Below are 26,107 nucleotides of genomic sequence, written 5' to 3' on the forward strand. Positions count from 1 at the left end.
TTTTGCCAGTAACCAAAGACGGTGTTCAAGTTATGATCAGAGACAAGTTTGCCATGCAACTGAGTGCAGTTTAGTTTCCTTATCTAAGGACATTGTCCGCAGAAGAATAGATGACATGTCTGCTGACATTCTTGATCAGGTAATCCAGGAAATTTAATCTGCTCCACTTCCAATACTTAGTATCCAGCTCGATGAATCTACAGACTTTGCAAACTGTTCAGTTACTGGTTTAATGTGAGGTATAGTTGATAAGGGCTATCACGTGGTCAGGCAGACGCCATCTTTGCTAAGGTCAAAGACAGGTCATATGACCTCACTGCTATCTTTACTAAGGGCAGCAAAAAGCCACTTCCTGTCAGTGGCTTGAGGACGGGCGGGGCTCCCGGCCCTCTAGCCAGTCGGGGTGGAGGTACAGTCTCTACCTGGCATTTGTTTCTCCACGGCAGCTCGTGTGGGTGGGGCCTGCAGACATATGCACTCCCCTCTGGGGCATCAGCAGATGCAGGCAACATCATTGTAAGATTTTAAAATTTCAGATTTTAACATTTAACATTTCAGCTGTGCAGTCCTTGCTGACTGCGAGAGAAATCGGCACAGACAGGAGGTTGGCTGCGCCGTTTCGTTTTTAACTGAAGTGAGCAGCTACGTACGATGTCCCTTCTGATCCCCACACTCTTCTGCGTGGGTCACTGTGGAGACTGAGGCCATCTTCCCATCTTACATTAGTGCACCAGGACCCAGAAATGCCAGCACGGTTTCCTGTCCAGACGAGATCACAGGGATCAATGGACAAGGTCCTTGCCGGGGTCCCAGCTCCCTTGAGTGTCCTCTCCCAGCTGACCTCCACAAAACGCCCTGCTGATCCTGAGTGCTTGCCCCTGCTCCCTAGGGGCTTCGGAGCCAGGCACCCCAGCTCCTCCATGAAGAGCCCGTGATCTTTCCCGTCCTGCAGGCTGTCTGCCCCCCTGTGTGCTGTGGGCTGTTTCCTATGACCCAGTAGGAAGCCGGGCAGCGTACAGGGACTGCACCACCTGTACCCGCTCCCTGGTCCCGATGCGGTCCTGGGGATGTCTGGATGTATGGAGGAAGCCATTCTCTGGGTGGTGACAACAGCGGTGTTCCCGCTGACAAGCCACCTCTGGTCTGAGACTTGCTGTGCTGTCTTCCATTTGGGACAGGGGTGTAAAGTCCTTTGAGAAAACACCAGTTATCTGCTGGGTCACCTCCTAGGGAGATGCCACACAGTTTGAACCCCACCGAGTCTTTCTGTGCTGTGTCTCCACCACTCGGCTCACAGGCAGCACACAACATCTCCATTTCTGCCAGGCCTTTCTTAGCTGCCCTGCTAGAAGCCTGGACACAATGGGCATTAGAGAGCCAGCCTCGGGGCAGTGTGAGCAGAGGCTGTGATCTCACTAGAAACGCAGCCCATCTTTAAGAACAATGTGGAGAGGCGTGTGATGGGGCACTCCTGTAGTCCCAGCACTCAGGAGGGTAAGGCTTAGAGATCAAATGTTCAAGGCCTGCCTGGGCTGCACGGTGAGACCCTGTCTCAGAAAACAAGCCTCACCTGTGAGACCCCCGGGTTTAATACCTAACACTTAAAAATAAAAAAAAAATAAAAAAAAAGGGAAAAACTAAAACCAAAGAGAAACATGGAAAAGCATTTGATGCCGGGCTGGTTTATTTCCTTCTGGCTATGACACTCAGTGGCTTCCACAGGCTTGTCACACTGGCCCTCCTGCGGAGAGGAGCCACCCACCAGCTTGGAGGAAGTCCATCTCAGAAGAGGAGGCCTATGCCACAGAGTCCCCCAGATCCTGGCGGGCAGTGGCAGGAGGAGGCTGCACATCACCGTAGCTGAAATCGTGGCCAACCAGCAGTTCCCCCTGAGTGATGCCACCGAGGCAAGTGTCCTCACAAGCTCTGGTGCGCTGTGTGCCTCCCCTCTCCAGGGTGGCCTGGAGAAGGCCTCGCATCCGGAGGTTTTCCTTGGCAGTGGACTCCAGAACCATTTCAAGCTCACCTTCCATTTCTCTGAAAAAAAGGAGGAGGAGGTGGGTTGAAAACAGTGCAATGGGAAAGGAAGTCGGGGGATGGGGGATGGCTCAGTTAGTCAAGGACCTGAGTTTGGACTTGGGCTTGCTCGTCCACTGGTCTGGCTAGCTGGAGAGCTCTGGTCTAATGAGAGCCTGTCTCAGAAACCAGGGGAGAGTAACTGTGGAAGACCCCGATGTCAACTTCTGGTCTCCACACACATGTGTACGTGTTTGAACACCTCCCCCCCACACACACACACACCTTTTTAAAAAGAAAAGAAATTCCAATAGCTCATATGAACCCTGAAGTAGTAAGACCTCCAGTGACAGGAGAGAGAATTTTGAAGGTTTCACCACAAATCACCACAAATTCAGTGAAGTAGAATTAAGGTGGAAAAGACCAACTCTTAGATACTGATCTCTTCAGTGATCTAACTCAAAGCTCGGCTTGTTCGGCATATTTACCAAGCATGACTTCACTTGTACCTGGAACAGAATGACCTGGAGAATGAGCTGAAACAATGACTCGTTGCCCTTACCACCTTCTGACTGCACCACAGGCTCCTCCTGTAAAATCTTGCTTGTCTGCTCCACCTCATGGTTTTAGAATAAAAAATGAGGATGCAAACTGGACCCCGGATCAAAGTCCTTCAGGAGCTGTCCTGGCTTTGGTCCCTGGTGACGTCTCCTGCAACAGCAGGTGAGGTGACAGACGTGCCAACCACACTGAGCTGACCTCACAGCATGTGTGCTTGAACTACACAGCACACCGCAGCCACCAGTCTGTACAGTTAGGTAATGCACAATATACTGCTAAGTTGCCATGTGCTGTTGGAGCTCATGGAGACGCTGCTTCCCATTTCAGACCCACCATATTTGTCTCAAAGCGCCCTCCAAAGCCTCTAGTCTAGGGTGGGATGGCCTTTGACGATGTGACCAGGAGGGAAGAACCCAAGGTTATTTTATAAGCACTGTGCCCCTGAGAATAACTAGAAGGCGAGCCATTTCTAACGGATATGACTATATCAACCCCATGATACACAAGTGCCTGCCATGGGAAAGACAAGCGCTAGAGAGAAAGGTCATGAACTCCAGCTGCTGCCTCAACTTCCCCAGATGGTTTCTGCAGGATGTTGTAAACATGCAATCTGATGATGTCATTTCTATTGTTGCTGTTTGTTCTTTTACTTGGAAGCCTCACTGGAGGGGACTCCAGCAGGCTGCCTTACTCACTTTCTGCAGCATGTTTGGAGCACCCAATTTAATGTCTATCTACATATGCACCTACTTACTGTTGTGCGATACTTTGATTGTGCTCTGACAAATGAAGTTTTTGTGGAGTCAGGGCGGAGCTGTCCACTAGCTGACCATGAAGGTTTGGAGGACTACAGAGACAAGTGACAGGAACTGATAAGGCAGGGCAGAGACAGGACCGAGGAATGGAAAAGGTAGGGAGCAACTGGCAGCTGCTCCCTGTTCTCTGATCTTTCAGGTTCTTCCCCAATATTTGACTCTTGATTTTTTATTGATTAAGATCTATTAGATTAACGCTTCATCTGGTAACCAAGTTTTGGGGCACAAATTCACAAAACAGCTGCCTGCCTATGGCTTTGCAGCCACAGGCATGTGCCAGAGCTGCACACAGGAACTGCACCCACTGGGGTCACCACACCGTTGGCTTTTCCTTTTCCTCCCAAAGCCTCTGAGCAAGTCTGGGATTTTCCTGTTGCAATCTCTCTACAGCCAATTACCACAAGTTCCAAATTCCATAGGCACCTGGGCTCCAAACACTGCCGATGTTAGCCCCTCAGCACCCGCAGCTCTGCCCTCAGGCAGCTCTGTGCTTTCGCTTCCTGCCATCATGGCTGCTGCTTTCACATGTTCCCTGGTCAGCGGTGCAGACACCTGGCTCTTTGGCTCCTCTTCCCCAAGGGTTGTGGGCTTTCCTTGGACTCCCTCCTCACTGCTGACAAGTGATCAGCAGCAGCTGTCCTCAGCCAGGCTGAGTACCGCCTGTGTTCTCCGCTCAGATGTGCTATGCAGAGACAGCCAGCCTCACACTTCACTGCCATCGTCAGCAGATTGGTGAGACAACTGGGAATTCTTAAAGGGGAATTAGTTAAAAAGAGAGAGAGAGAGAATGAGTCTTTTCCCACATTAAAAAATGAGAAACATGCCGGGCGGTGGTGGCACGCGCCTTTAATCCCAGCACTCGGGAGGCAGAGGCAGGCGGATCTCTGTGAGTTCGAGGCCAGCCTGGTCTACAAAGCGAGTTCCAGGAAAGGCGCAAAGCTACACAGAGAAACCCTGTCTCGAAAAACCAAAAAAAAAAAAAAAAAAAAAAAAAAAAAATGAGAAACATGCCGGGCAGTGCTGGCGCACGCCTTTAATTCCAGCACAGGAAGGCAGAGGCAGGTGGATCTCTGTGAGTTCAAGTTCAGCCTGGTCTACAGAGTGAGTTTCAGGACAGCCAGAACTACACAGAGAAATCCTGTCTCAAACCCTCTCCCTCCCAAAAAAAAGGGAGACACTATTATGATGGAGGGAGTTAGGTCTCTGTGTGATTCCACAATGGACGGTTTAAAACTGGAACAATTAAATGAGGGGATAGTTAACTTAGCTGGGATTTATGTAATGTTAATTAAAAATATTATTGGTTTAGTAATTCTTGTTTTATCCATAATAAAAGTTAGTTGATATGAGTGCCAAGACACAGGCCTTAGAAAACGTTACTAAAGAAAATAATGCAATTTTAACCGATAAGTTGCAAGCCTTAGAAAAACATATTAAAACAGATACTAGAGATATTCAGACACAGACAGAGGAATTTAAAGGAGAATCAACCTCACCATTACATTATAAAATTAGAGAGCAACAGCCCAAGGTTATCAAAAAACCAACCTTAATATATCTAGTCACCTTATGGGAACAACCACCAAATGACAGGTATCCCCAAGGCTTGTAAGAGCTGACTGGATCCCTGTGGAAATGTAAGATTTGAGGAGATTTAAGGAAGCAATAGTATCATATGGCATGCATTCACTTTTGTGAAGTAAATTAAATTCATGGTCAACTAGTAACAGAATTGACCCACAAGACTGGAGAGAGTTGGTTACAGCAGTATTGGAACCTGGTCCTCAATTACAGTGGAGGACATGGTAGAAAGATGAGACTAGGACCACTGAACAATGAAACAGGGCTAGAGGTATTGAAATCTCCCAAGATCAACTTCTTGGAGAGGGGAATTATGCTGTTATACAAAAAACAGTCTCCATATGATGACCACACCCTGGACCTATGCTGTGCAGTAGCTTTGAATGCTTGGGACAGAATTGAAGGAAGTCAGAAAGAGAACTGAGTCATTTACTAAAGTTATACAGGGCCCAAAAGAAACCTTCACTGATTTCTTACAAAGATTGACTTCAGCTGTAGAATGATACCAAATCCAGAAGCTAGACAAATAAGTGAATCTTTGGCTTTTGAAAATGCTAATTCACAATGCAAAAGGGTAATTAGGCCTTTAAAGGCAAGATCAGCACCCATAGAGGAATGGATCCAAGATACAGCCAATATTCAATCTTATAACCATGATGATGTTTGGATAGGAGGGGTGATTTCCAGAGGCTTGAAGAAAAATCAAAATGTCAGATGTTTTAATTGTGGTAAACCAGGTCACCTAAAAAGGGATTGTAGGCAGGGCATTGCTAGAAACAATGTTTTTTTCTAGGAATAATCCAAACAGAAGGTCTTCTGGAGTGTGCAGAAGGTGCATCAAAGGCACCAATGAATGCAGATCAACAAGGAACAGACAAGGTAACCCTTTACCATCAGGAAATGCCTTGGAGGGCCTCTTGCAGTGCTCCATGTCAAATTTGGTTCAGTCATTCCCTGTTACCATGGGGAAAACTTCTTCACAGAGCAATTAAATGACCTAATGCCTATCATAAAAAACCATACTGCTCTGGATGATAGAACAGCTTTAGAAGATAAAACAAAAATTTCAGGAGAAACCATAAAGCAAATATTATAAAGATCAGATTCGAACAAGAGAGACCTCTTGATTAGAAGAAGTGATAGTTCATCTAACAGTGTGACCATTCAATCTAAACTAACTTATAAAACTAACATATGCTTTTCATTTGATCAGCTATAACTTGCCAAAGTTAGGGTTGGGGCAGGGTTTTGTTTTTATCTTTCCAGAACGAAGACATCCAGCTAAGAAATCTGAAGACCACTGGACAAATGAGACATATAAAGAAAAAGGACATCCAGAGAAAATGTCCCAAAAGTGTAAATTTGCCTATTGGAATATCACATCTCCAACAGGATAAAATTTCATAAATCTTTCCAAATGTTTGTTTTTGCTCTTCTCTACAGACATTTAATGCAAATGGTCTTTTTGTAGTCCCAGTTCAGTTAAAAAATTAAAGCTGTATTTGGAGTAGGAGAATGGCTCTCTCCTTCTCTAAACTCAAGCATGTTTGTTAAGGGAAAACCCAAAATCTCTGTGTCATGTTAGAAGAGTCATCTGATATGGGAACAGAAGAAAACCAAAAATTAAGGGACTATTCTATTGACACTAATCTCATAATCCTTTGGTTTTATTTTGACTCTTTAAAACCTTTTCTTAAGGTATAAATATTACCTCAAAAATTTTAAGATTAATATATACGTATATTTAAAACTTTTTGTCATAATATTAATTGTCATATAGAGTACTGATTCTAGAAAAAGTCTTTATCTACCTTCCTGTACTTGATTTCGGGTTTGAGTCTCTATCAGGTTACTAGGAATTAAGTTTTTGTACTCTGGATGTACATAACAAATTATGTTCCTTTAACCTCTTCGAGGTCTGCTGCATATGACATTTAAAATGTTTAAGTTTTCTGCAGTGAACTATGACCATGTCAACAGTGACCTTTGAAGTCTCTAAAAGGAGGATGATTGCGCCTAGATTGTGGTAATGCCATGAAGCTGACAAATACCACCCAAAGATCGGCTTTGGACTACAAACTGCTCAGGGCAATTTCAAGGTGGCTAGTTGAGATGGTCCAGCCTCATGGACTACTCTAGTCAGGGCTTGAGATAAGCCCTGAACTTCACACAGAGACTGGACAACAAATGATACAGCTAGCTCTCCCAGGACTTGAGAATTATCCCATTTTCTTTCAAGGTCCCCTAAAGATGTCATCACCCCCAGACAGCAGGAAGTAATTTTAAGAACACAACACCCACATCCCCAAGAGGTGGGGTGGGTGGTTTGTTGTTGTTCAGTGGGTTACAGATATTTGTCAATGTTTAGGGTGGTTGGTTACAAGTAGTTATTGGTAATGGTCAGGAAAAAAGCTGAACAAAGGAGATTAGATTCAGGGATCCTGTTCTGAAAAGAAAAAAGGGGGATATAGAAATGGTAAGATAAAAAGATAGATTATTGGGCTGGAGAGATGGCTCAGAGGTTAAGAGCACTGGCTGCTCTTCCAGAGGTCCTGAGTTCAATTCCCAGCAACCACATGGTGGCTCACAACCATCTGTAATGAGATCTGGTGCCCTCTTCTGGCTTGCAGGCATACATGCAGGCTGAACACTTTATATACAATAAATAAATAAATTTTTAAAAAAAGATAGATTATTGAATCTACTTGTGAAGGCATTCCTGCTGAGTTGCACCTGGTCTGGCTCCAGAGTGAGCACCTAGCCCTAATCCATGCTTGTTTAGCAGACACCTTTTGCTTCCCTTGTTGCCCTCTATGTGAATCCTTTCTGGGAGTTTCACAAGGATACAAAGGCCTATGCAAATCTTGATTCAGGAAACCTGGAAAACCATGGTACCTGACAAATCAAGGAATCTGCACTTGGCATTGTATTGTTGGGAGCTCCTTTTAGGTTGTTTTGAGCATATGGAAATTAACTGGCTAAACTGTAATAGAGAGAATAAAAATGCCTGAGGCAAAGGGTTAATGCTCAGTCCTTCCAGGCTGGAGCCCCCTGCAGCCATGAAAGGCTATATTCATTCTTAAGATGCCTCTGAGTCTTAATTCCATGGATCCACGTGAACCCACACACCCGTGTTGTGACACATGGCAACATCTACTTTTAAACAAAAATACAAATTTAAGGTTATTTTTGTTAGAACATACTGTACTTACATTTCTACCCTTGTTCATTTAACACTGTACTGTAAATTTCTAGTCCTTGAAAGTTATTATTACAAGCTATTTAGGATAATAAATGCAGTTAGTAGTTAGTCACCTATTACAATCAAACTTACAGTCAGGCTGGGTATGTTTTCAAGGTTTTCAAAGTCAGAGATATATTTTAGATAGACAGGTGGTCTTCAAAACACTTCAGAGATCTACAGAATATGGCATTTAAGATATTTTAATAACATAAGGTTCTTTTTTTTTTTTTTTTTAATGGCAATGAGACATGTCTGCTCCCAGCAGCACAAATCTACTTCAGAAAAGATGATGAGCATCAAAGCAACTCCACATGGAGTTTACTTTCTTGGTGGCAAAAGTCAGCCACTGGGCAAGAAATGCCCTTGCCTTGACTGCTGACAGTATGCTGCTGGACAAGCAGGACACAAAAGAAAGTAAAAATTTTGCCAAGACAAGGCGGAGCAGTCCTTTAAAATCCTGCTTCACAGAAAAGGATGTCAGATATTCTAGGCCTGCAGGCTAAAGATGGATGCCCCAACATTACAGAGGAACCTTGGGTGACTGTTCAGGCAGCCAGCTGTTTCTATCATTTCTTAATTTTGGAAGTTGTTTGCTCTGTTTCCTGTTTACTCGGGTAATTTTATGTCCTTCTCAGGTCTCTCATGGAGCTGAAAACTAGACAGTTATAGTTATAGTTATAGTTTTCCTTGTTACCAAATTCAGAAAAGAAATTCACAAAAGAGGTGTAAAGTGTATAAAGTTGAGAGACATCAAAAGATAGTTTGGGGGCTGGAGAGATGGCTCAGAGGTTAAGAGCACTGACTGTTCTTCCAGAGGTCTTGAGTTCAATTCCCAGCAACGACATGGTGGCTCCCAACCATCTAGAAAGAGATCTGGTGCCCTCTTCTGGCCTGCAGACAAACATGCAGACTGAACACTGTGTACATGATAAGTAAAGATATCTTTAAAAAAAAAAAAAAAAAAAGATAGTTTGGGATTGGTAATGCAAGTTAGGATAGAAAGTGAATTAGGTACAACATTTTGGACTCAGCAAGATAGGATAGATAATGGAGTTTTTTTTTCTCTGAATTTGTCAAATGCAAATAGACTAGACATTGTTAATGTAATTCTTGCCTGTATATACTTGTATATAGTTATTGTACTTATATAGTTTTACTATGTTAGCTAAAACCCTTGCTTTTATTTAGACAACAAGGGGGAAATATTGTGTGATATTTTGATTATGTTCTGACAAATAAAGCTTGCTTGGAGTTAGAGGGTGGGACCAGCCACTAACTGACCACAGAGGTTTGGAGGACCGTAGAGAGAAAAAACAGGAAGTGGTAAGGTGGGGCTGAGAGAGGGTCTTGGCCCTTTTGGATGGAGGACTGGCAGAGGTAGGAAGCAACTAGCGGCTGCTCCTGGTTCTCTGATCTTTCAGGTTCTTACCCCAATATTTGACTCCCAATTTTTTATTGATAAAGATTACTTAGGTTAACACTACCTACCATCATTAACTCTTTAACTTTGGTTTGCTAGATGCTTAATTTAATCATTAATTCAAAAGTGAAAGTATGCCTGTGGGACATCACTCCCTGAACCACACAGAACAAACAAACTATTATGTCAATTAAAAACAATGACCAAAAGGAAATAAAGTAAAAAGAAATCTTTTCTACATTTTTTTAAACTGAACATATGTAGAACATAAAACTATGTACTGAATATTAAGAGAAATAAAAAATGTATTTATAAATTTGCAAATACCAAGAACTTACTTGAAATATGACAAGGCAGATTTACCAAAGGCTCAAACATAACAACTGCAGATGAAGTCACATGACATCTACTGTCTTCATCCCTGGCAAAGATGGCCACCAACCCGGAGGCTCCTAAAGATGGTGGCAAATCACATGCTGTTTATATCCTAAAGAGAGTCACGTCCCATGGTTCCTTCTCGATTACCTGTGCATAGATTTTCAGCTGTCACATCCAGGTTACAAGGTTGAAGCTAACTTGAGGTACAGAATGTTCACAGAAACCCAATCTAACTCTTGGCTCCTCTGCTTTCCTTCCCCTGTCACAGCCCCAGGCGGCTCAACTGACCCAGGACACAGAGGAAACTTGTCAATCAATATGCTTGAGTAAAGAGAAGAGATAGCAATCGTTCACCTTCAGAGCCAGCTTTCCAATGAAGTAGAACAGCATAAAACAACTTCAGTGTTATCCACAACCAAAGACATCTGAATTCCTGCTAACCTGAATCCACTCAGCAGAGAGCTCAAAAGCAGCCATGGCTCAGTGGTGGCTGGTGGGCTGGCAGAGATGGCAAACAGACCATCCACATACTGAAAACAGACAGACAGATGGACAAAAGTTTCCAACCAACCAGATCCAAGTCTTACTATTTGCCCTGATGGGAGAACACTGAGGTCCAGCGGAACCCCCTCCCTGTCCCAGATTGGGATCCTACAGAATAGACCAGACTATGACTCCCCAGGAGGCCTCCGTAGATGCTTGTTGCTTTCAGCACAGCAGTTCATCCGATAGTCTGAGCATGGGCCTCCGGAGGTAGCCCCTCAGCCCTGGAGTTCCAGAGTGAAAGTCCAGCTTTAAAATTTGGGTGGGTGGTCTGAATCTTGCTGGGGACCTCCAGAAAACATTAATCCCACTGGCTGAGAATAAGACCACTACCACAATTTAAAGCCAAATTTGACATTTTAATTAAAGAATGGGCAGGTGGATGGACTCCAGGTTCCCAGGAAATGGCCACGAGTCATGTTTCGCTGGGGCTTAAAAAGGCAAAACTCGTAATTCATCACACCTCCCATCAGGTCCAGTCAGGGGCAAGCACACCTCCTGAGATATCTCCTGCCCATGCACCTCCCGCCCACTTGTGCTCAAGCACATCTGGTGCTGATGGGTCAAACAAACACAGGAAAAGAGCAACTAATTCTTAACTGTCTTAACTGCAAACAGAACTCTAACCTGCAAGGTCTGTTTCCTGCTTTAGTCTCACAATGGTGCTGAACCAAAACCTCAGGGCTGGGAAGGCCCAATGCTGAGCACAGATGAAGAGAAAATTAAATACAAAGACTGAGCACAAGACAGACAGACAGACAGACAATCCACTGAAAATGTAGATCAGAAAAGCTAACAGCTGGAAATTTTGAAAGGTACCAAGTACAGGATTCAGCAAGAGGCCCTGACCTTTACCTAATCTGGGTTCCACAAGCATACTGAGAAACAATCAGACATTCACACACATTTATGTGTGTGTGTGCATGTTTGTGTGTCTGTGTTTGTGTGTAATTGTGTTTCTTAGCCAGTGTGGTGATGCACGCCTGTAATCTCAGCATTCAGAAAGCTGAGGCATAAGTGTAATCAGATGTTTCCTGTCCGACTTCCAGGTCCCAAATAATCACTCTTAATATTACTTATAAATGCTCAGCCAATAGCTCAGGCTTGTTACTCCATTTCTAGACGTCCTGTTTTTTCAGCAGCTGACTTGTGTCTCCTTGACTCCTCCCTCCTTCTTCCCATCATTCTTAGTTTGGCTTTCCCACCTAACTTCCTGCTTAGCTACCAGCCTGTCAGCTTTTTTTAACCAATGAAAGCAATACATATTCACAATGTAGAAAAGGATTGTTTCACAGCACATGAGGATCATCCAGAAGTTCAGGGCGAGCCTTTAATCCCAGTACTTGGGAGGCAGAGGCAGGAGAATCTCTGTGAGTTTGAGGCCAGCCTGGTCTACAGAGCAAGTTCCAGGACAGCCAAGGCTACACAGAGAAACCCTGTCTCAAAACAAACCAATAACCCAAACAGATGATGACTGAAATTTTTCTAGATCTAATGAAAGACACAAAGTCCCAGAATCCATGCTTTTTATAACACAGTAATATTTATACTCAGTGGAGGAATGAGAAGAAACTTTTGAACACACAGCAAAACTACAGAATACAAAGTGATAAAAAACTTATTTTTATACAGGTTTTTAAAAAATGTTATTTTTTACTTTTATGTGTATAAGTGTCTTGACTGCATGTATGTCTGGGCACCACATGTATACCTCTCTGGTCCCAAAGGAGGAGTATTTTTTGAGACAAGGTCTTACAAAGCCCAGGCTGGCATCACTATGTAGCCAAGGATGACCTTGAACTCCTGATCCTCCTGCCTCCACTTCCCAAGATTATAGGCACAGGCTACCACACCTGGATGACAAGGGAAAGATAAAGATGAATGTGGTGGTTTGAGTAAGAAGACCCCACGGGCTCGTAGATTTGCATGCCTGGTCCTTAGTTAAAGAACTGTTTGGTGGATCTCTGTGAGTTCGAGGCCAGCCTGGTCTCCAAAGTGAGTTCCAGGAAAGGCACAAAGCTACACAGAGAAACCCTGTCTCGAAAAACCAAAAAAAAAAAAAAAAAAAAAGAACTGTTTGGAAGGATTAGGAGGTGTGGCCTTGTTGGAGGAGGTGTGTCACTGGGGGTGGGCTTTGAGGTTTCAAAAGCCCCCACCCCATCTCTCTCTGTCTGTCTCTCTGTCACTCTTTCTGCCTGCTGCCTACAAACGTAGCTCCCAGATACTTCTCCAGCACCATGCCTGTCTGGATGTTACCATGCTCCCCACCACCCCATCATGATGATAATGGACTTTCTGAAACTGTAAGCAAGCCCCCAATCACACGCTTTCTTTATAAGTGTTGCCATGGTCATGGTGTCTCTTTACAGCAATAGAACAAACCCTAAGACAATGGACAATCTATTTTTTTAAAATGATAGCTAAGTATTGTTAATGTGTGCTTGCAATCCCAGGACTTGGGGGTGCTGAGGCAAAAAGACTTTGAAATGAAGGCCAACATGGACAACAAAGAGTCTAAAAACAAGCAGACAGACAGACAGACAGACACGGAGACAGAGAAAGAGAACAAAATGTGAACAGGGGCTGGAGGGAGAGCTGGCTCAGTGATTACGGGCACTTACTATGTAACCCTGAGGACTGGAGTTTGGAGCCCAGCCCAAGTAAGAAAGCAGGCACACACATGTAACTCTAGTTCCCAGGGTGGGAAAAGACAGGGTTGGGGGGCTGGCCGGCTTCCCGTCTAGCTGAGAAAATGCAAGCCCCAGGATGATAGAGAGATTCTGCCTCAAAGGAACAGTGGAGTGAGAGGCGGGCACCTGAGGTGCTCTTTGGGCTGCTGCTTGCTCATGTGTGCAGGCTCATGCACCTACCTTTTCTGCTGCAGCGCCTCATCCAGGACTTCTTGCTTTTCCTGCAGCATCCGTTGCAGGTACCTCATCTCCTTCTGGTACTGAGCTGCTTTGCCAGCAAAGTCCTCCTGCTGCTCCGCCAGGCGATGACGGATGTCACCCAGCTTCAATGCTGCCTGCTTCTTGTACTCCTGAGGGAAAGCAGGCAGTGAGCAAGCACCTCTTGGGAGTCAGAGCCGATTGGCTAAGTGGGCCTCAGACAATGCTGAACTGGAAGGCAAGTCTGGGCTTTTTTTTTTTTTTTTTTTTTGTTGGTTTTTCGAGACAGGGTTTCTCTGTGTAGCTTGGCGCCTTTCCTGGATCTCGCGCTGTAGACCAGGCTGAAGTCTGGGCTTTAAAAGGACTGAAGGGCCAGGCGGTGGTGGTGCACGCCTTTAATCCCAGCACTGGAGAGGCAGAGGCAGGTGGATCTCTGTGAGTTCGAGGCCAGCCTGGTCTATGAAGCGAGTTCCAGGAAAGGCGCAAAGCTACACAGAGAAACCCTGTCTCGAAAAACCAAATAGAAAAAGAAAAAGGACTGAAGGACCATGTGCAGCTGGAGCTTGGGAAGAGTGCTTGCCTAGCACTCACACCAAGGTCTAGATTTGGGCCCCAGCAATGTATAACACTGGTGGGTAATCCCAGCACTTGGGAGGCAGAGGCAAATCTGAGTTTGACGTCACCTGGGCTACACAGTGAGACTCTGACTCAAGAAAACAAAATTTAAAAAGGACACAAAAGAATTTCAGGTCTAAGAAAACCTGAGAGATGGCTCAGTGGTTAAGAGCACATACTTACAGAGGACCCAAGTTCAGTTCCCAGCACCCATGTGGGCAGCTCACAACCACCTATAACTCCAGCTTCAGGGGATCTGACTCCCTCTTCTGGCTTCCAAGGGCACCTGCACTCACATGCACACACACACACACACACACACACACATATAGACACATACATGATTAAAAACAAAATAAAATCTGAAAAGGAAAACCAAATTTCTAATCTATATTATGTCTGATTTTTCTGGGATTAATATGCTAAACATGAAAATTAAACATAAAATATCTGCATCATAGACCCAATTGGATGTTTTTACAAAATTAATCTACTGCAATTTTTATTTGTTTGTGTATTTTAAGGCAGGGCCTTGTGTAGCCCAGGCTAGCTTCAAACTCCATATATAGCTGAAGGTGTGACCTTCTGCCTCCACCTCCCATGTTGGGATTACAGGTGTGCACTGTCAAATCCAACTTTATACAGTGCTAGGCAAGCTCTATGCAGTGAGCCACATGCCTACGTCTGAATTCTTCATGGACAATCCTTTCATCAATTGGCAGCTTGAGAAAGAATGTCAACACTGTTTTGCTTTATCAAAGATGTCTCATGTAAGAACTCAGCAAGGGCTGGGATGCAGCTCAGTGGCTCAGTGCTTGCCTAGCATACAAATGGTTCACTCTCTAGTAATAACAACAACAAAAAGAAAGAAGCAGCTGGCTCGTCACCTCCCGTTCCGTGTGACTCAGGTCCTCAAGCATCCCCAGGCCTTTCACGTAATGTTTAAGGCTCTAATCACCGAGCCATCTCTCCAGACTGCCCAGCCAACTCTTAAGGCAGAGTGAATATGAACACCGACCATTAGGATTATGTTAGGATATTAATTCTACGGGAGTTATGTATCTAAACGTCTGACGTCAGTTTTGGAAGTTCTCAGTGGGGCTCAGTGGGCAAGCTGCTTGCCACCTGCCAAGGCCTGGAGAGTGATCCCAGGAAACTGCATGAAGCAGGAAGGAGAACAAACCCCATCAAGTGTCTTAGGTCACCCACGCATGCTGCATGCAGCCAAGGCACACATGCACCACACACAGACACTAAACACAATAAAGCTGAAAAATGAGTCTTGGGGCTGGAGAGGTGGCTCGGCAGTCACAACCACTGGCTGCCCTTGCAGAGGACCCAAGTTCAATTCCCAGTACCCACGTGTGGTTAACAACCACCCTTAACCCCAGTTTCAGAGGATCCCACATGATGGCCAAACATATATGCAGACAAGATACCCATACACATAAAATAAAAAATGAATAAATATTTAAAAAATTGCTAGGAGGTGGTGGTGCACACCTTTAATCTCAGAACTTGGGAGGTGGAGGCAGGCAGATCTCTGAGTTCAAGGCCAGCCTGTCTACAGAGTGAGTTCCAGGACAGCCAGGGCTACACAGAGAAACCCTGTCTCGGGAAAAACAAAACAAAACAAAATAAAAATAAGAAAAAATACATCTAGGAGGCTGGGGAGATGGCTTAGTACTTAAGAGCAGGGGCTGCTTTTCCAGAGGAGACTTGGGTTTGGTTCACAACCATCTACAACTAGAGTTCAGGGGGTCTGCTACTTTCTGACCTCGGCAGGCGCGAGGAGTGGTCATGGTACACAGACAGACATTCGGGTAAACACTTAGACACACAAAATAAAAAGAACTCTCTCTCTCTCTCTCTCTCTCTCTCTTTTTTTTTGGGAGACAGGGTTTCTCTGTGTAAAAGTCCTGACTGTCTTAGAACTGGCTTTGTAGACTAGGCTGGCCTCAAACTCACAGAGATTCTCCTGCCTCTGCCTCCCAAGTACTGGGATTAAAGGTGTGTACCACCACCACCAAGCTGATATGTCTCTTCTTAAAAAAGAAGTGGGGCCAGGTAGTGGTGGCACATGCCTTTTATCGGATCTCTGTGAGTTCAAGGCCAGCCTGGTCTACAAAGCGAGTTCTAGGACATCTAGGGCTATTATACAGAAAACAAAAAAGAATTGTGTACAGCTTTTATATTTCCATGTTTAAAAAAACAAAACAAAACAAAAAAACTTAAAAAAAAAAAACATGTTTTTTTAGTGACAGCATTTAACCATGGAGCCAGCAGACTTCCTTGTATTTTTTTTAAACAAATAATTGCTTGGTGTTTCACTGTGCAGCAAACCACAGCTTATTTGAAGAGGTACAAGGTGCTGTCTGCCAGCAAAGCCCAGCACAGCGTTTCTTCCTGTGTGAGAGACAGACTTGCCACACAGACTCCCCTTTGAGGCACCCTTTCACGTGGGGTGCACTGATGGCCGCTTACCTTCACCCTCTCCTCCAGCTTTCCCAGGCGAATGTTGCCTTTCAGGATTTTGTTGAGGACTCCGTGCTTCTCGCTCTCTAAACACTGAGCCTGAAGAAAGGGTGGAAACAGAAGCATTAGTGTAGCTTACACGGAAAGTCCTAGGAATTGCTCTGGGTTTCAGCCCCCTGGCATACCACTCATCTAGCGTTTGTGAGGCCCCAGGTCCAATTCCTAGTCACACACACACACACACACACACACATACACACACTGTGTGCCAAGGGCATCCCCACTCACAAACAAACTCCACTCCGTCTAATTCCGCCTTCTCCACTTTGGCTCCCACACTCCCTGAGAGAGGGCTGTGGGCAGAGCTTGGACAAGGGCTAAGGACCAACAAGGACTGTCCACACTGGGCATCTCTCCTCGGTAGGACAGGAGGGTCTGGGGTCCCTCAGAGCAGGCCTTTGCGAGCTTCCGAACACGTCTCTACCCTAGTGGACACAGCACTCCTACAGTGGTTTGGATGGGGTGTTCCCCAGTCTCCGGTATTTGAACTTGGTCCCCATTAGGTGGTGCTGTTTGGGGACAGATGGAACCTTCAGGAGGTGGAGACTTGCTGGAGCAAGTGTGTCACTGAGTGTGAGCTATGAGAGTTGATAACCTCGCCCCACTTCCTCTGTGTGTGTGAGATGTGATCTCCCAGCTTCCTCCTCTGGCTGCCTGCGGTCATGCCTGCCATTATGGACTCTTCCTCTGGAACCATAAGCCAGAATAGACTCTTCCTTCCATAAGTAGCTTTTGGTCATGGTTCCTTCAGTAGTATTCAAGGAATAATTGCTGTGATAAAAGCAAGCTTGTCACTTGCCTAATTTGATCACAACAAAATACAAGGGAATAATATAAACACCCGATGTTCTTCTCATACCAACATGGCAGACAGTAAATTCAAGAGAGATGTCATCTAAAGACAAGCAGTTTGCACTGACCCCCCCATGGGAAACAAGCTCCCACACACCGTGAAGGGTCCCAGCTGCTAATTAAAGAGAAATGTGTGGGGTGTCTTCCTCCTAAGGCAGCCTAGTGGCAGCAGCTGGCCTTCTAGAAAGGAAAGATCTGACAGAGAAAGTTAAACAACTTACTCCAAACCCCAGGAAGAAGTATCCAACCTTACCACGTCTGTTCCTCAGACCACTGTCTCCCTCAGAGAGGTGTAAATGGAGGTGAAACCAAACGGGGCCCTGTGAAGTCCCATGTGACTCCTGGATATCAGGACACTGCCCAGAGCAAAGTGGAGGCCTTTCCTAAAGACTGCAGGGGTGGGAGGGTCATGGGACCCCAAGAGCAGGAGGGATGTGACAGCAGGGAAGCCAATGTCACCCTGGTCTGCGTGATACGGGACCCCAAGTGCCCTGCCAGCTTCCACACACCCCTCCTCATGTGGCCACAGGGCCTTGGTGTATCCCAGGTCCTGCTGATGAGTGGAGTCAGGAGCAAGACAGCACCTCTGTCCACGTCCAGTTCTGACTCAATGGTCTGGCTTTTCAGGCTATTAAAAGATCAAGTTGGTGAAATTTACAACTTTTAAGTATTTATATACAGAATGTGTGCCTTCCAACTGTATTTCCATGCCTGGTCCACAAGGCTGAGATGTGGGCCTGAAGGGGCCACTTGAAGATGGAAAGTATCTCCATTGTACCACCAAAGACTGTCCCACCCAGGTGGGAGGTGAGGGGTCCCCACGTGTCCTGCCCTGGGATAAGATGGCTTCACATTTACCATGACACTGTGTAGCAGGCAGGTACTCAGGAAGGTACTCCAGGTGAGCAGTTTTGCTTGGCACCTTCCAACAAGCTTTTGCCTGCCCTTTCAACAGTCCAATGGGCACTTGGAGGGAAGGGGCACTAGGTGCTGTGACAGGAGGCATCAGCACTGTGGTCAGGACAGCAACTTGTCGAGAGGAGTCCCAGTCAGAAGATCTGAACGGCTTCAAGGTCCCTACCACAAGGCTGGGTCAACGTCAGGAAGGACCTAGAATGTGCCAGTAACGAACGGGGCCTGAGAGATGGCTCCGTGGGTACCCAGTGGAAGAGAGAAGGTTGTCTTCTGACTGTCAGCTCTTATGCAGTGACACACATGGACACTCACTCACTCCTGCACAATAATAATCAGTTTTTAAATTGCCAGTAGCGCACAGTGAGACTTACTGGAGCACTGCCAGCTAAGTCACATTGTGAACAATGCCTGGTAACACCAAGGACAGATAATCTCAAGACACACCCAATCAGCATTGTTTTATTCAAAATGAGGAGCGACATCCTCCTCAAGTGCCCGCTATTTCTACTTCTTCCTCTGCCCACCGCCCTGGGGAGGAACTTCCTAACACTTCCCGACAGCCCCCACCCTCATCTCTCACTCTCATGATGTCCCCCTTGGTCTCTCATCACGGCACTCATTAACCTCTGCCTTCTAACTGGACACGCCAGCAACAGCAACTGCAATGTTGAAAAACCACCCATGCTTATATGCAGGGAAGTGCTTTGTGTCTAAAACACACAGAAGAGAAAATTCAAACAAGGAAAAAGGCTTATAAAACATCACCTGGAAGTCCGCCCCTTGGAGGCAACTCACTGTCAGAGCTTGGAGGATCTATCAGACCTTTCTGAATGCACATGACTTGACACGGACAGCAGCTGTGTTCTCCGACCACACAATCTGCTGCAGACATCTTTCTGAATCAGTGAGGGAATGTCTAGAACCGTGCCAGGCTCTTGCTGGCTGTGCGCTGTGGTGATATTTTATTTGTGCTTTGATAAATAAAGCTTGCCTGGAGATCAGGGGGGAAAGGCCAGCCATTTTAAGTAAACAAAGTCAGGCAGCACACGCCCTTAATCCCGATCACTTAGCAGGCAGGGTCTCTGTGTGTTCAAGGCCATACTAGGGAACAGAGCCAAATGTGGTGACACGCCGTTAATCCCAGTACCAACCATAGAGACCTGGAGGTCTGTACAGACAGGCAGTGACAAGGAAGTGAGGTAGCAGGACTAAGAGCCAATGAGAGGGCAGAACAGCAAGGCAATAAAAGCATGGGTAGACAGGAAGTAGCTCACATTTGGAAGCTGCAGAGATGATGAGGTAAGGTTGGCTGGTGGCTATTCCTATTTCCCTGATCTCTAAGGCTTTCATCCCTATGTTTGGCTCCGTGTTTTTTATTTAATAAGACCATTTAGAAATTCGTCTACAGTGCACTGCTCCAGCATCTAGTACACCAATAATTAACTTAATTCCCTTCCCTGAGACTACATCTACAAGTGTTCTCTAGCTAACTCTAGGAGTCTGCTTCTGTCTCCCTCAGTGCTGGGAATCAAACCCAGGGCCCTGCACACATGGAGCATGCGCTCGACGACTGAGCTGCACCTGCAGTCCTTTGTCTGTGATTCTCAGGACTCCCCTGCTGGTGGGAACCCTTCAGGCACTGGATAAGGGGTGCACAGATGCACCACTGCTGTGCGGTGGACATGGGCACCACCATAATTGGCCCCACACCTCACCTTCTAAAATAACACTTGCTGTTATATAGAAGTTCTGGTTGATTTTCTTTAAAACATGTTTGAAGGCTACTGCAGGAGGATCATGAGTTTGAAGGCAGCCTAGGCTATGCAGCAATCAATACCTTGTCTCAAAAAAAAAAGTTTTTGCCCATGGTTAAAAGATAACATTTTGAATAACTTGGAAGTGCGGTTGTAATACTAAAATAAGAATTTTATAGATTAGCTTTAAAAATACTCTTGAAGTCACATTTGCGTATGAGGCTTAAGTTTACAGAACATAACTTCAAGGAAACTCACCAGATACTTAAAACTGTCTCGTTCCTTGGTGACATTCTCCGCCAAGCCCACCAGGTGTGCTAGGTACTGGTGGGCAGACATCTCCTTCCCCATGGCCTTTTCCACCTGCTTTCTGAGGACATCAATTTTCTTTTGGTATTGCCTGCAGAGATCCCCAGTGGTGGGGAATGAAAACATGTGAGCCTGTGTAACTTGGGCAGGGTGAATATATGTACACAAATATATGCTTAGAAACCAGTATGTGGCCGGGTGGTGGTGGTGGTGGTGGTGGCGGTGGTGGCGGCGGCGGCGGCGGCGGAGGCACACGCCTTTAATCCCAGGACTCAGGAGGCAGAGCCAGGCAGATCTCTGAGTTCGAGGCCAGCCTGGTCTATAGAGCAAGATCCAGTACAGGCACCAAAACTACACAGAGAAACCCTGTCTTGAAAAACAAAACAAAAAACAAACAAACAAAAACCCAGTATGTGTGTATATATGTACATGTACACACACACACACACACACACACACATATATAATTTTAGTGTTTCTGAGACAGACTCCCTACATAGTCCTGACTATCCTGGAACTCACTGTGTAGACCAGGTTGGTCTCAGACTCACAGAGATCCACCTGTCTCTACCTCCTGAATGCTGGGATTAAAGGCGTATGCCTCCACACTTGGCTAGCAGTTAATATTTAAAAACTACACTCAGGGCCAGGGCGAGGATCAGTGATAGAGTGCTTGGCTAGGATGCACAAGGCCCTGGATCCCAACCCCTAACCCTACAGAATTAATTAATTAAATGCTACTGTCCAGCAGTACACATCTTCTTTTCAGTTTCGAAAAGTAAATGAATCTAACTTGAAGCCAGGTGTCCAGTTAACAAGACTCAAAGGTCAGCTGTGTGGGCATGCATGCCCACACGTGGAGACTGATCCAGGAAGCCTGCTAGAGGTCCAGGCCAGCCTGCCCTACAGTGTGGGCCCTGTCACAAACAAACAAACACAAAAAGAACAGCACGCATAAAATGCCTAGCAATAAGTCAGCTAATTAAATATTATTCTCCTAATTTTTTGACTTGTGTTTAAAAGATATTTTTGAAAATGGGATCCCACATGAAGACAAGAAGGGGATGTACTAGTGCGTGTGCAGGTGTGTGTGGTGTGTGTGTGTGTGTGTGTGTGTGATTGTGTGGTATGTGTGGTTTGTGGGTGTGTGGTATGAGTATGTGCCGGTGTGTGTGCAGGTGTATGTGTGTGCAGGTGTGTGTGTGATTGTGTGGTATGTGTGCAGGTGTATGTGTGTGCAGGTGTGTGTGGTGTGTGTAGGTGTGTGTGTATGTGTGATTGTGTGGTATGTGTGATTTGTGGGTGTGTGGTATGTGTATGTGCCGGTGTGTGTGCAGGTGTGTATGTGTGTGCAGGTGTGTATGGTATGTGTGGTTTGTGTGCAGGTTTATGTGTGTGCAGGTGTGTGTGGTATATGTAGGTGTGTGTATGGAGTGTGTGTGTTTTGTGTGTGTGTTTGGGTGTTGTGTGTGTGTGTATAGGTGAGGAAGGGAGGAGTTGATCAAGATCCAATGTACACATAAATGCATAATAAGTCAAAGAATAAAAGATATTTCAAAAACAATAAATAAATGTATAAGTATTAAAAACTGAAAAAGAAGAAAAAGAAAGAAAACTGGGATGTAGTAATGGAAAAACAGGCTTTGAGGAGGTGATAAGGAGACCGTCTAGAGCCCAGGGTTGCCATGTGGTTATCAATATCTGAACCACAGACTTGTGAACTATAGATATTCTGGTACTGTCCCTTTGGTTTATTTTCCATTTTACTGTCCTTATCAGACAAAGAGAAGATAAAGGGAATAAAATGAAGATAACAAGGAAATAAGATGCGTATTTGCGCGCACACACACCCCCCCTACCTGTTTGTCTTGCGCATGCGCTCTAGCTCAGCCTCGAGCGCTCTGTTTCTGCTGACCCAGCTGCTTTTCTGCAGAAGCAGGCTCTTCTTCTGCACCTGTAGGGCTGTCAGCTTTTCCAGCAGCTCCTCCATCTCAGCACTGTCTTTCTCTTCTTCCTTCCACAACTGGCTGAAGGACAATAAAGAGCAGACATGTATGGAGAGTGACACACACACAGTACAGTGTACAGTGCAGCCTGGGCACAGGGCACCATGGGCACAGTGCACCGTGGGCACAGGGCACCGTGGGCACAGTGCACCCTGTGTACAGTGCACCCTGGGTACAGCGCACCGTGGGCACAGTGCACCGTGGGTACAGCGCACCCTGGGTACAGCGCACCCTGGGTACAGCGCACCGTGGGCACAGTGCACCCTGGGTACAGCGCACCCTGTGTACAGTGCACCCTGGGCACAGTGCACCCTGGGTACAGTGCACCATGAGTACAGTGCATTGTGGGTATAGCACATGCTGGGTACAGTGTAGTCATGTAAAATCAAGTGGAACTAAAAGGAAGCAGATGGCCGGCAGCCAGATTCTAAGTCCTGGTGGACACCCAAAAAAATGCTCAACCAAAAGCTGAACAGCCGTCTGCTCCACGTCCCACACAGAGGGCCCAGGCAAGCTTCTGCTTTCAGAAAACACTCTCACCTTTTTAGTTCATTGACAATCGACGTATGAACGTCTACGGCGATCTTGCTGTCCAGCTGTGCTCTGAGTTCCTGGCATCTGGCCTGTAAGCTCCCCAGCTGCTCCTTGCTCTCCACCAGCTGCTGCTCCTGGCTCTGGGTCTTGGCCTCCAGGAGCACAAGCTGTTTAGTCAGCTTAGAAACTGGAAGGGAACAAGATCAAGACTTGGTACAGAAGACTCGATTAAAACATGAGTGTTAGCCAGGCATGGTGATGCACTCGGGTCTGAGGCAGGAGGATCATGAGTTCTGGCTAGAATAGGCCACACAGGGAGATCCTGTCTCAAAAAATTATTTTTAAAAAAGAAGAGAGGTAGGTGGGTGGTGGTGGCACTTGAGAGGCAGAGGCAGGTGGATCTCTGTGAGTCCAAGGCTAGCCTGGTCTACAAAGAGAGTTCCAGGACAGCCAGGGCTACACAGAGAAACCCTGCCTCAAACAAACAAACAAAAGGAAGGTAGGGATATAGCTCAATGACGTTCTGTTTGCCCAGCTTGCAAAGGCCCTACTGAAAAAATCAGTTAGCTACAAAAATGACCTTTTAGGGCTGGGGAGTGCTTGTTTCACATGCCTGAAGCCTCGGGTTCAATCCCCAACACTGCACACAAGAAAAAATAGAGCAGACTTGGTGGAACTCGCCTGTTACCCAGCAACTTGGAGGCAGAGGCAGTTGTTCCATGAGCAGGGACAGGAAACCGGGAGGCTCACAGCAATCAGAAGAGACAGCCTGATTCAGACTCTTGTCCTGTGACTCCAATCTTCAAGGAGAACTGGAGGGGGGGCGCTATTCTGGGGGCTCCTACTTTGTTTTAATCAAAGCAAGAGGAAAACTCTCAACTTGGCTCACTTTGGAGAGCACTGCCTTCTGCTATGGCTCTAGGAACAGGGAGGGACCCCATGGGCGAAGGGAAGCTCATGGGAAGTCCTGGAGAACCAGAGGTTTAACCTATGTGTCCTCAGCCTGACAAGAAAGGACCAATGGCGCAGCCAGAAGTGCTGGTACACACCTGTTACCCTTGCACAGGTAGAATCGGGAGGACTATGATCTCATGGCGCCCTGGGCTCTCTGGCACAGCCTGGACTACAGCCTGTCTCAAAACCCTAGGGTTAGGGATGTGTGGTGATCTGATTACAAATGGCTTCCATAGCCTCATATATTTGAATGCTTAGTCACCAGGGAGTGGCACTATTTGAAAGGATTAGAAGGATTGGGAGGTGTGGCCTTGTTGGAGGAAGTGTGCCTTTGCAGGTGGGCTTTGAGGTGTCAAAAGCCCATGCCAGGCCCAGTCTCTCTGTCTCTCTCTCTCTGCCTGTGAAAGCCCTCAGCTCCTTCTCTTGCACCATGTGTGTTCTACCATGCTCCCCACCATGATGATAAGGGACTAAACTCTGAAACTGCAGCAAGCCTCCAATGAAACGTTTTCTTTCTGAGAGCTGCCTGGTCATGGAGTCTCCTCACAGCAGTAGTGCACTGACTAAGACAGACTGTAACTCAGTGTAAAAGTGCTTCTTGGCATACTGGGGTGGGAGAGGATGGGAAGGGGGCACAGTAAAGTTCTACTTCTTTGTCCAGTCAATAAATATCTGAGAACACAGTCTTGGGTTGTTTCAAATGCTTCATTCTAGAACTTCTCCAACTTCCCAGACGCTACCCTACCCTACACTACAGCCTAACTTCAACTGATCCTACAAGGGATCAGAGATCACACATGCTGACAGCAGGGCCAACTGTGAGAATGCAGCCAACACCCCAGCTTGAAGTTCTGAAAAGGATGATCCCGACCCCCACCCGTCTAGTAGGACATCACTATCACTCACCTTCTTGGAGGTGCTCCTGGTGGGTGTCCCTGGCTTTTGTTTGCTGAATCTCCAACTGCTCTATCAACAGCTTGTTCTCATCTAGAACCAGCTCTGCTTGAGCCTGAAGCTGCCTCCTATGATTGATTCAAAAGATTAAACACTGTCCTCAGGTTCTGGGCAAGCACAGAAATGTGCCACAGTGTGGGTCAACACCTGGGCATGTTTTTGTGTTGACCATGTTAGTTACAGAGCAGATGCTGCCATGCGCAGTGAATGGGAGAAAGGGCAGCAATAATGCCTGATGATGGATGCACCAGCTACTACAAGAGGTGACAGTTCACGTGCACGCAAAGGCAGAGGTCAGAGGACTGCCATGTGCATGACACCCAGGTGACACAGCCACAAAGTGGCCGGTTGTGTTCCCTACACTGAAGCATCCGATCCCCACACCCAAATAATTGTTTCGAAACCCACATAACTTTTTTGGATGCTGGAAGATCCCATTTTACTTTGGAACTCTTCATGTTCATGGTAGCTACACCTACAAGTCCCAAGCATTCCTGAGGCTGAAGCGGGAGGGCTGCTTGAGTCCAGGACTTGAGGGCAGGCCTAGACAACTTTGTGAGACTTTAATGTCCCAAGAAGTAAAAATAAAATGCCGGAGAGATGGCTCAGAGGCCAAGAGCACTGGCTGCTCTTCCAGACGACCTGGGTTTGATTCCCAGAACCCACATGGCAGCTCAAAACCATCTGTAACTCCAGTTCCAGAGCATCCCATGCCCTCTTCTGGCCTCTAAGGACACCAGGCACACACATGGTATGTAGACAAGATATCACACATATTAAAAAAAAACATTTTGTAATTCTTTAAAAAACAAATAAACAAACCAACCCAGGTGTGTGCTACAAGCCTGGACTCTCAACCCTTGGGAAACTGCACAGGAGGAGCCTCTGTTGGAGGCCAGATTGGACCGGCAGTGACACGGCTTGAAAAAAAAAAAAGGAATGTTGTGCTGTGATCACTTAGAAACCTGTTCTTTTCTAATGAGAGACAGAAAAGGAGTGAATTCAGACAGAGAGGGTGGGGAAAAGAAAAAAGTAAGTAAATACTAAGAATAAACCAGGAAAAAAAAAAACCCAACTTATTAGATGGCTTTGAAATAGTGTCTTAACACTATACCACACCCCAGCCTTGATTTTTCCACGAGAAAGCCCCCCTATTTATGCGATGCATTGTAAATCGCGTATCAGTTCAACTTTCATAACTGAAAATTCCAGCCGGACGGCTGAAGGACCTTA

General features: G+C 46.0%; 1 protein-coding gene across 2 annotated transcripts in view; it reads right to left on the bottom strand.

Annotated features, from left to right (window-relative positions):
• Positions 1 to 1,662: 1,662 nt before the first annotated feature.
• Positions 1,663 to 26,107, bottom strand: part of Cep89 (centrosomal protein 89) — a 60,069-nt gene continuing 35,624 nt past the window's right edge. For both annotated transcript variants that reach the window (XM_052761036.1, XM_052761037.1), the window contains 7 exons: positions 24,827 to 24,942; positions 22,973 to 23,153; positions 22,286 to 22,453; positions 20,376 to 20,517; positions 16,546 to 16,635; positions 13,429 to 13,598; positions 1,663 to 2,037 (listed from right to left, as the gene is read on the bottom strand). In XM_052761036.1, the coding sequence (XP_052616996.1) occupies positions 1,797 to 2,037; positions 13,429 to 13,598; positions 16,546 to 16,635; positions 20,376 to 20,517; positions 22,286 to 22,453; positions 22,973 to 23,153; positions 24,827 to 24,942 (1,108 nt within the window). In that variant the 3' untranslated portion in view covers positions 1,663 to 1,796. The remainder of the gene's footprint in view (positions 2,038 to 13,428; positions 13,599 to 16,545; positions 16,636 to 20,375; positions 20,518 to 22,285; positions 22,454 to 22,972; positions 23,154 to 24,826; positions 24,943 to 26,107) is intronic.

This window comes from Peromyscus californicus, unplaced genomic scaffold (genome assembly GCF_007827085.1).
Source record: "Peromyscus californicus insignis strain IS unplaced genomic scaffold, ASM782708v3 Scaffold_4__1_contigs__length_199733344, whole genome shotgun sequence".
NCBI lineage: Eukaryota > Metazoa > Chordata > Mammalia > Rodentia > Cricetidae > Peromyscus > Peromyscus californicus.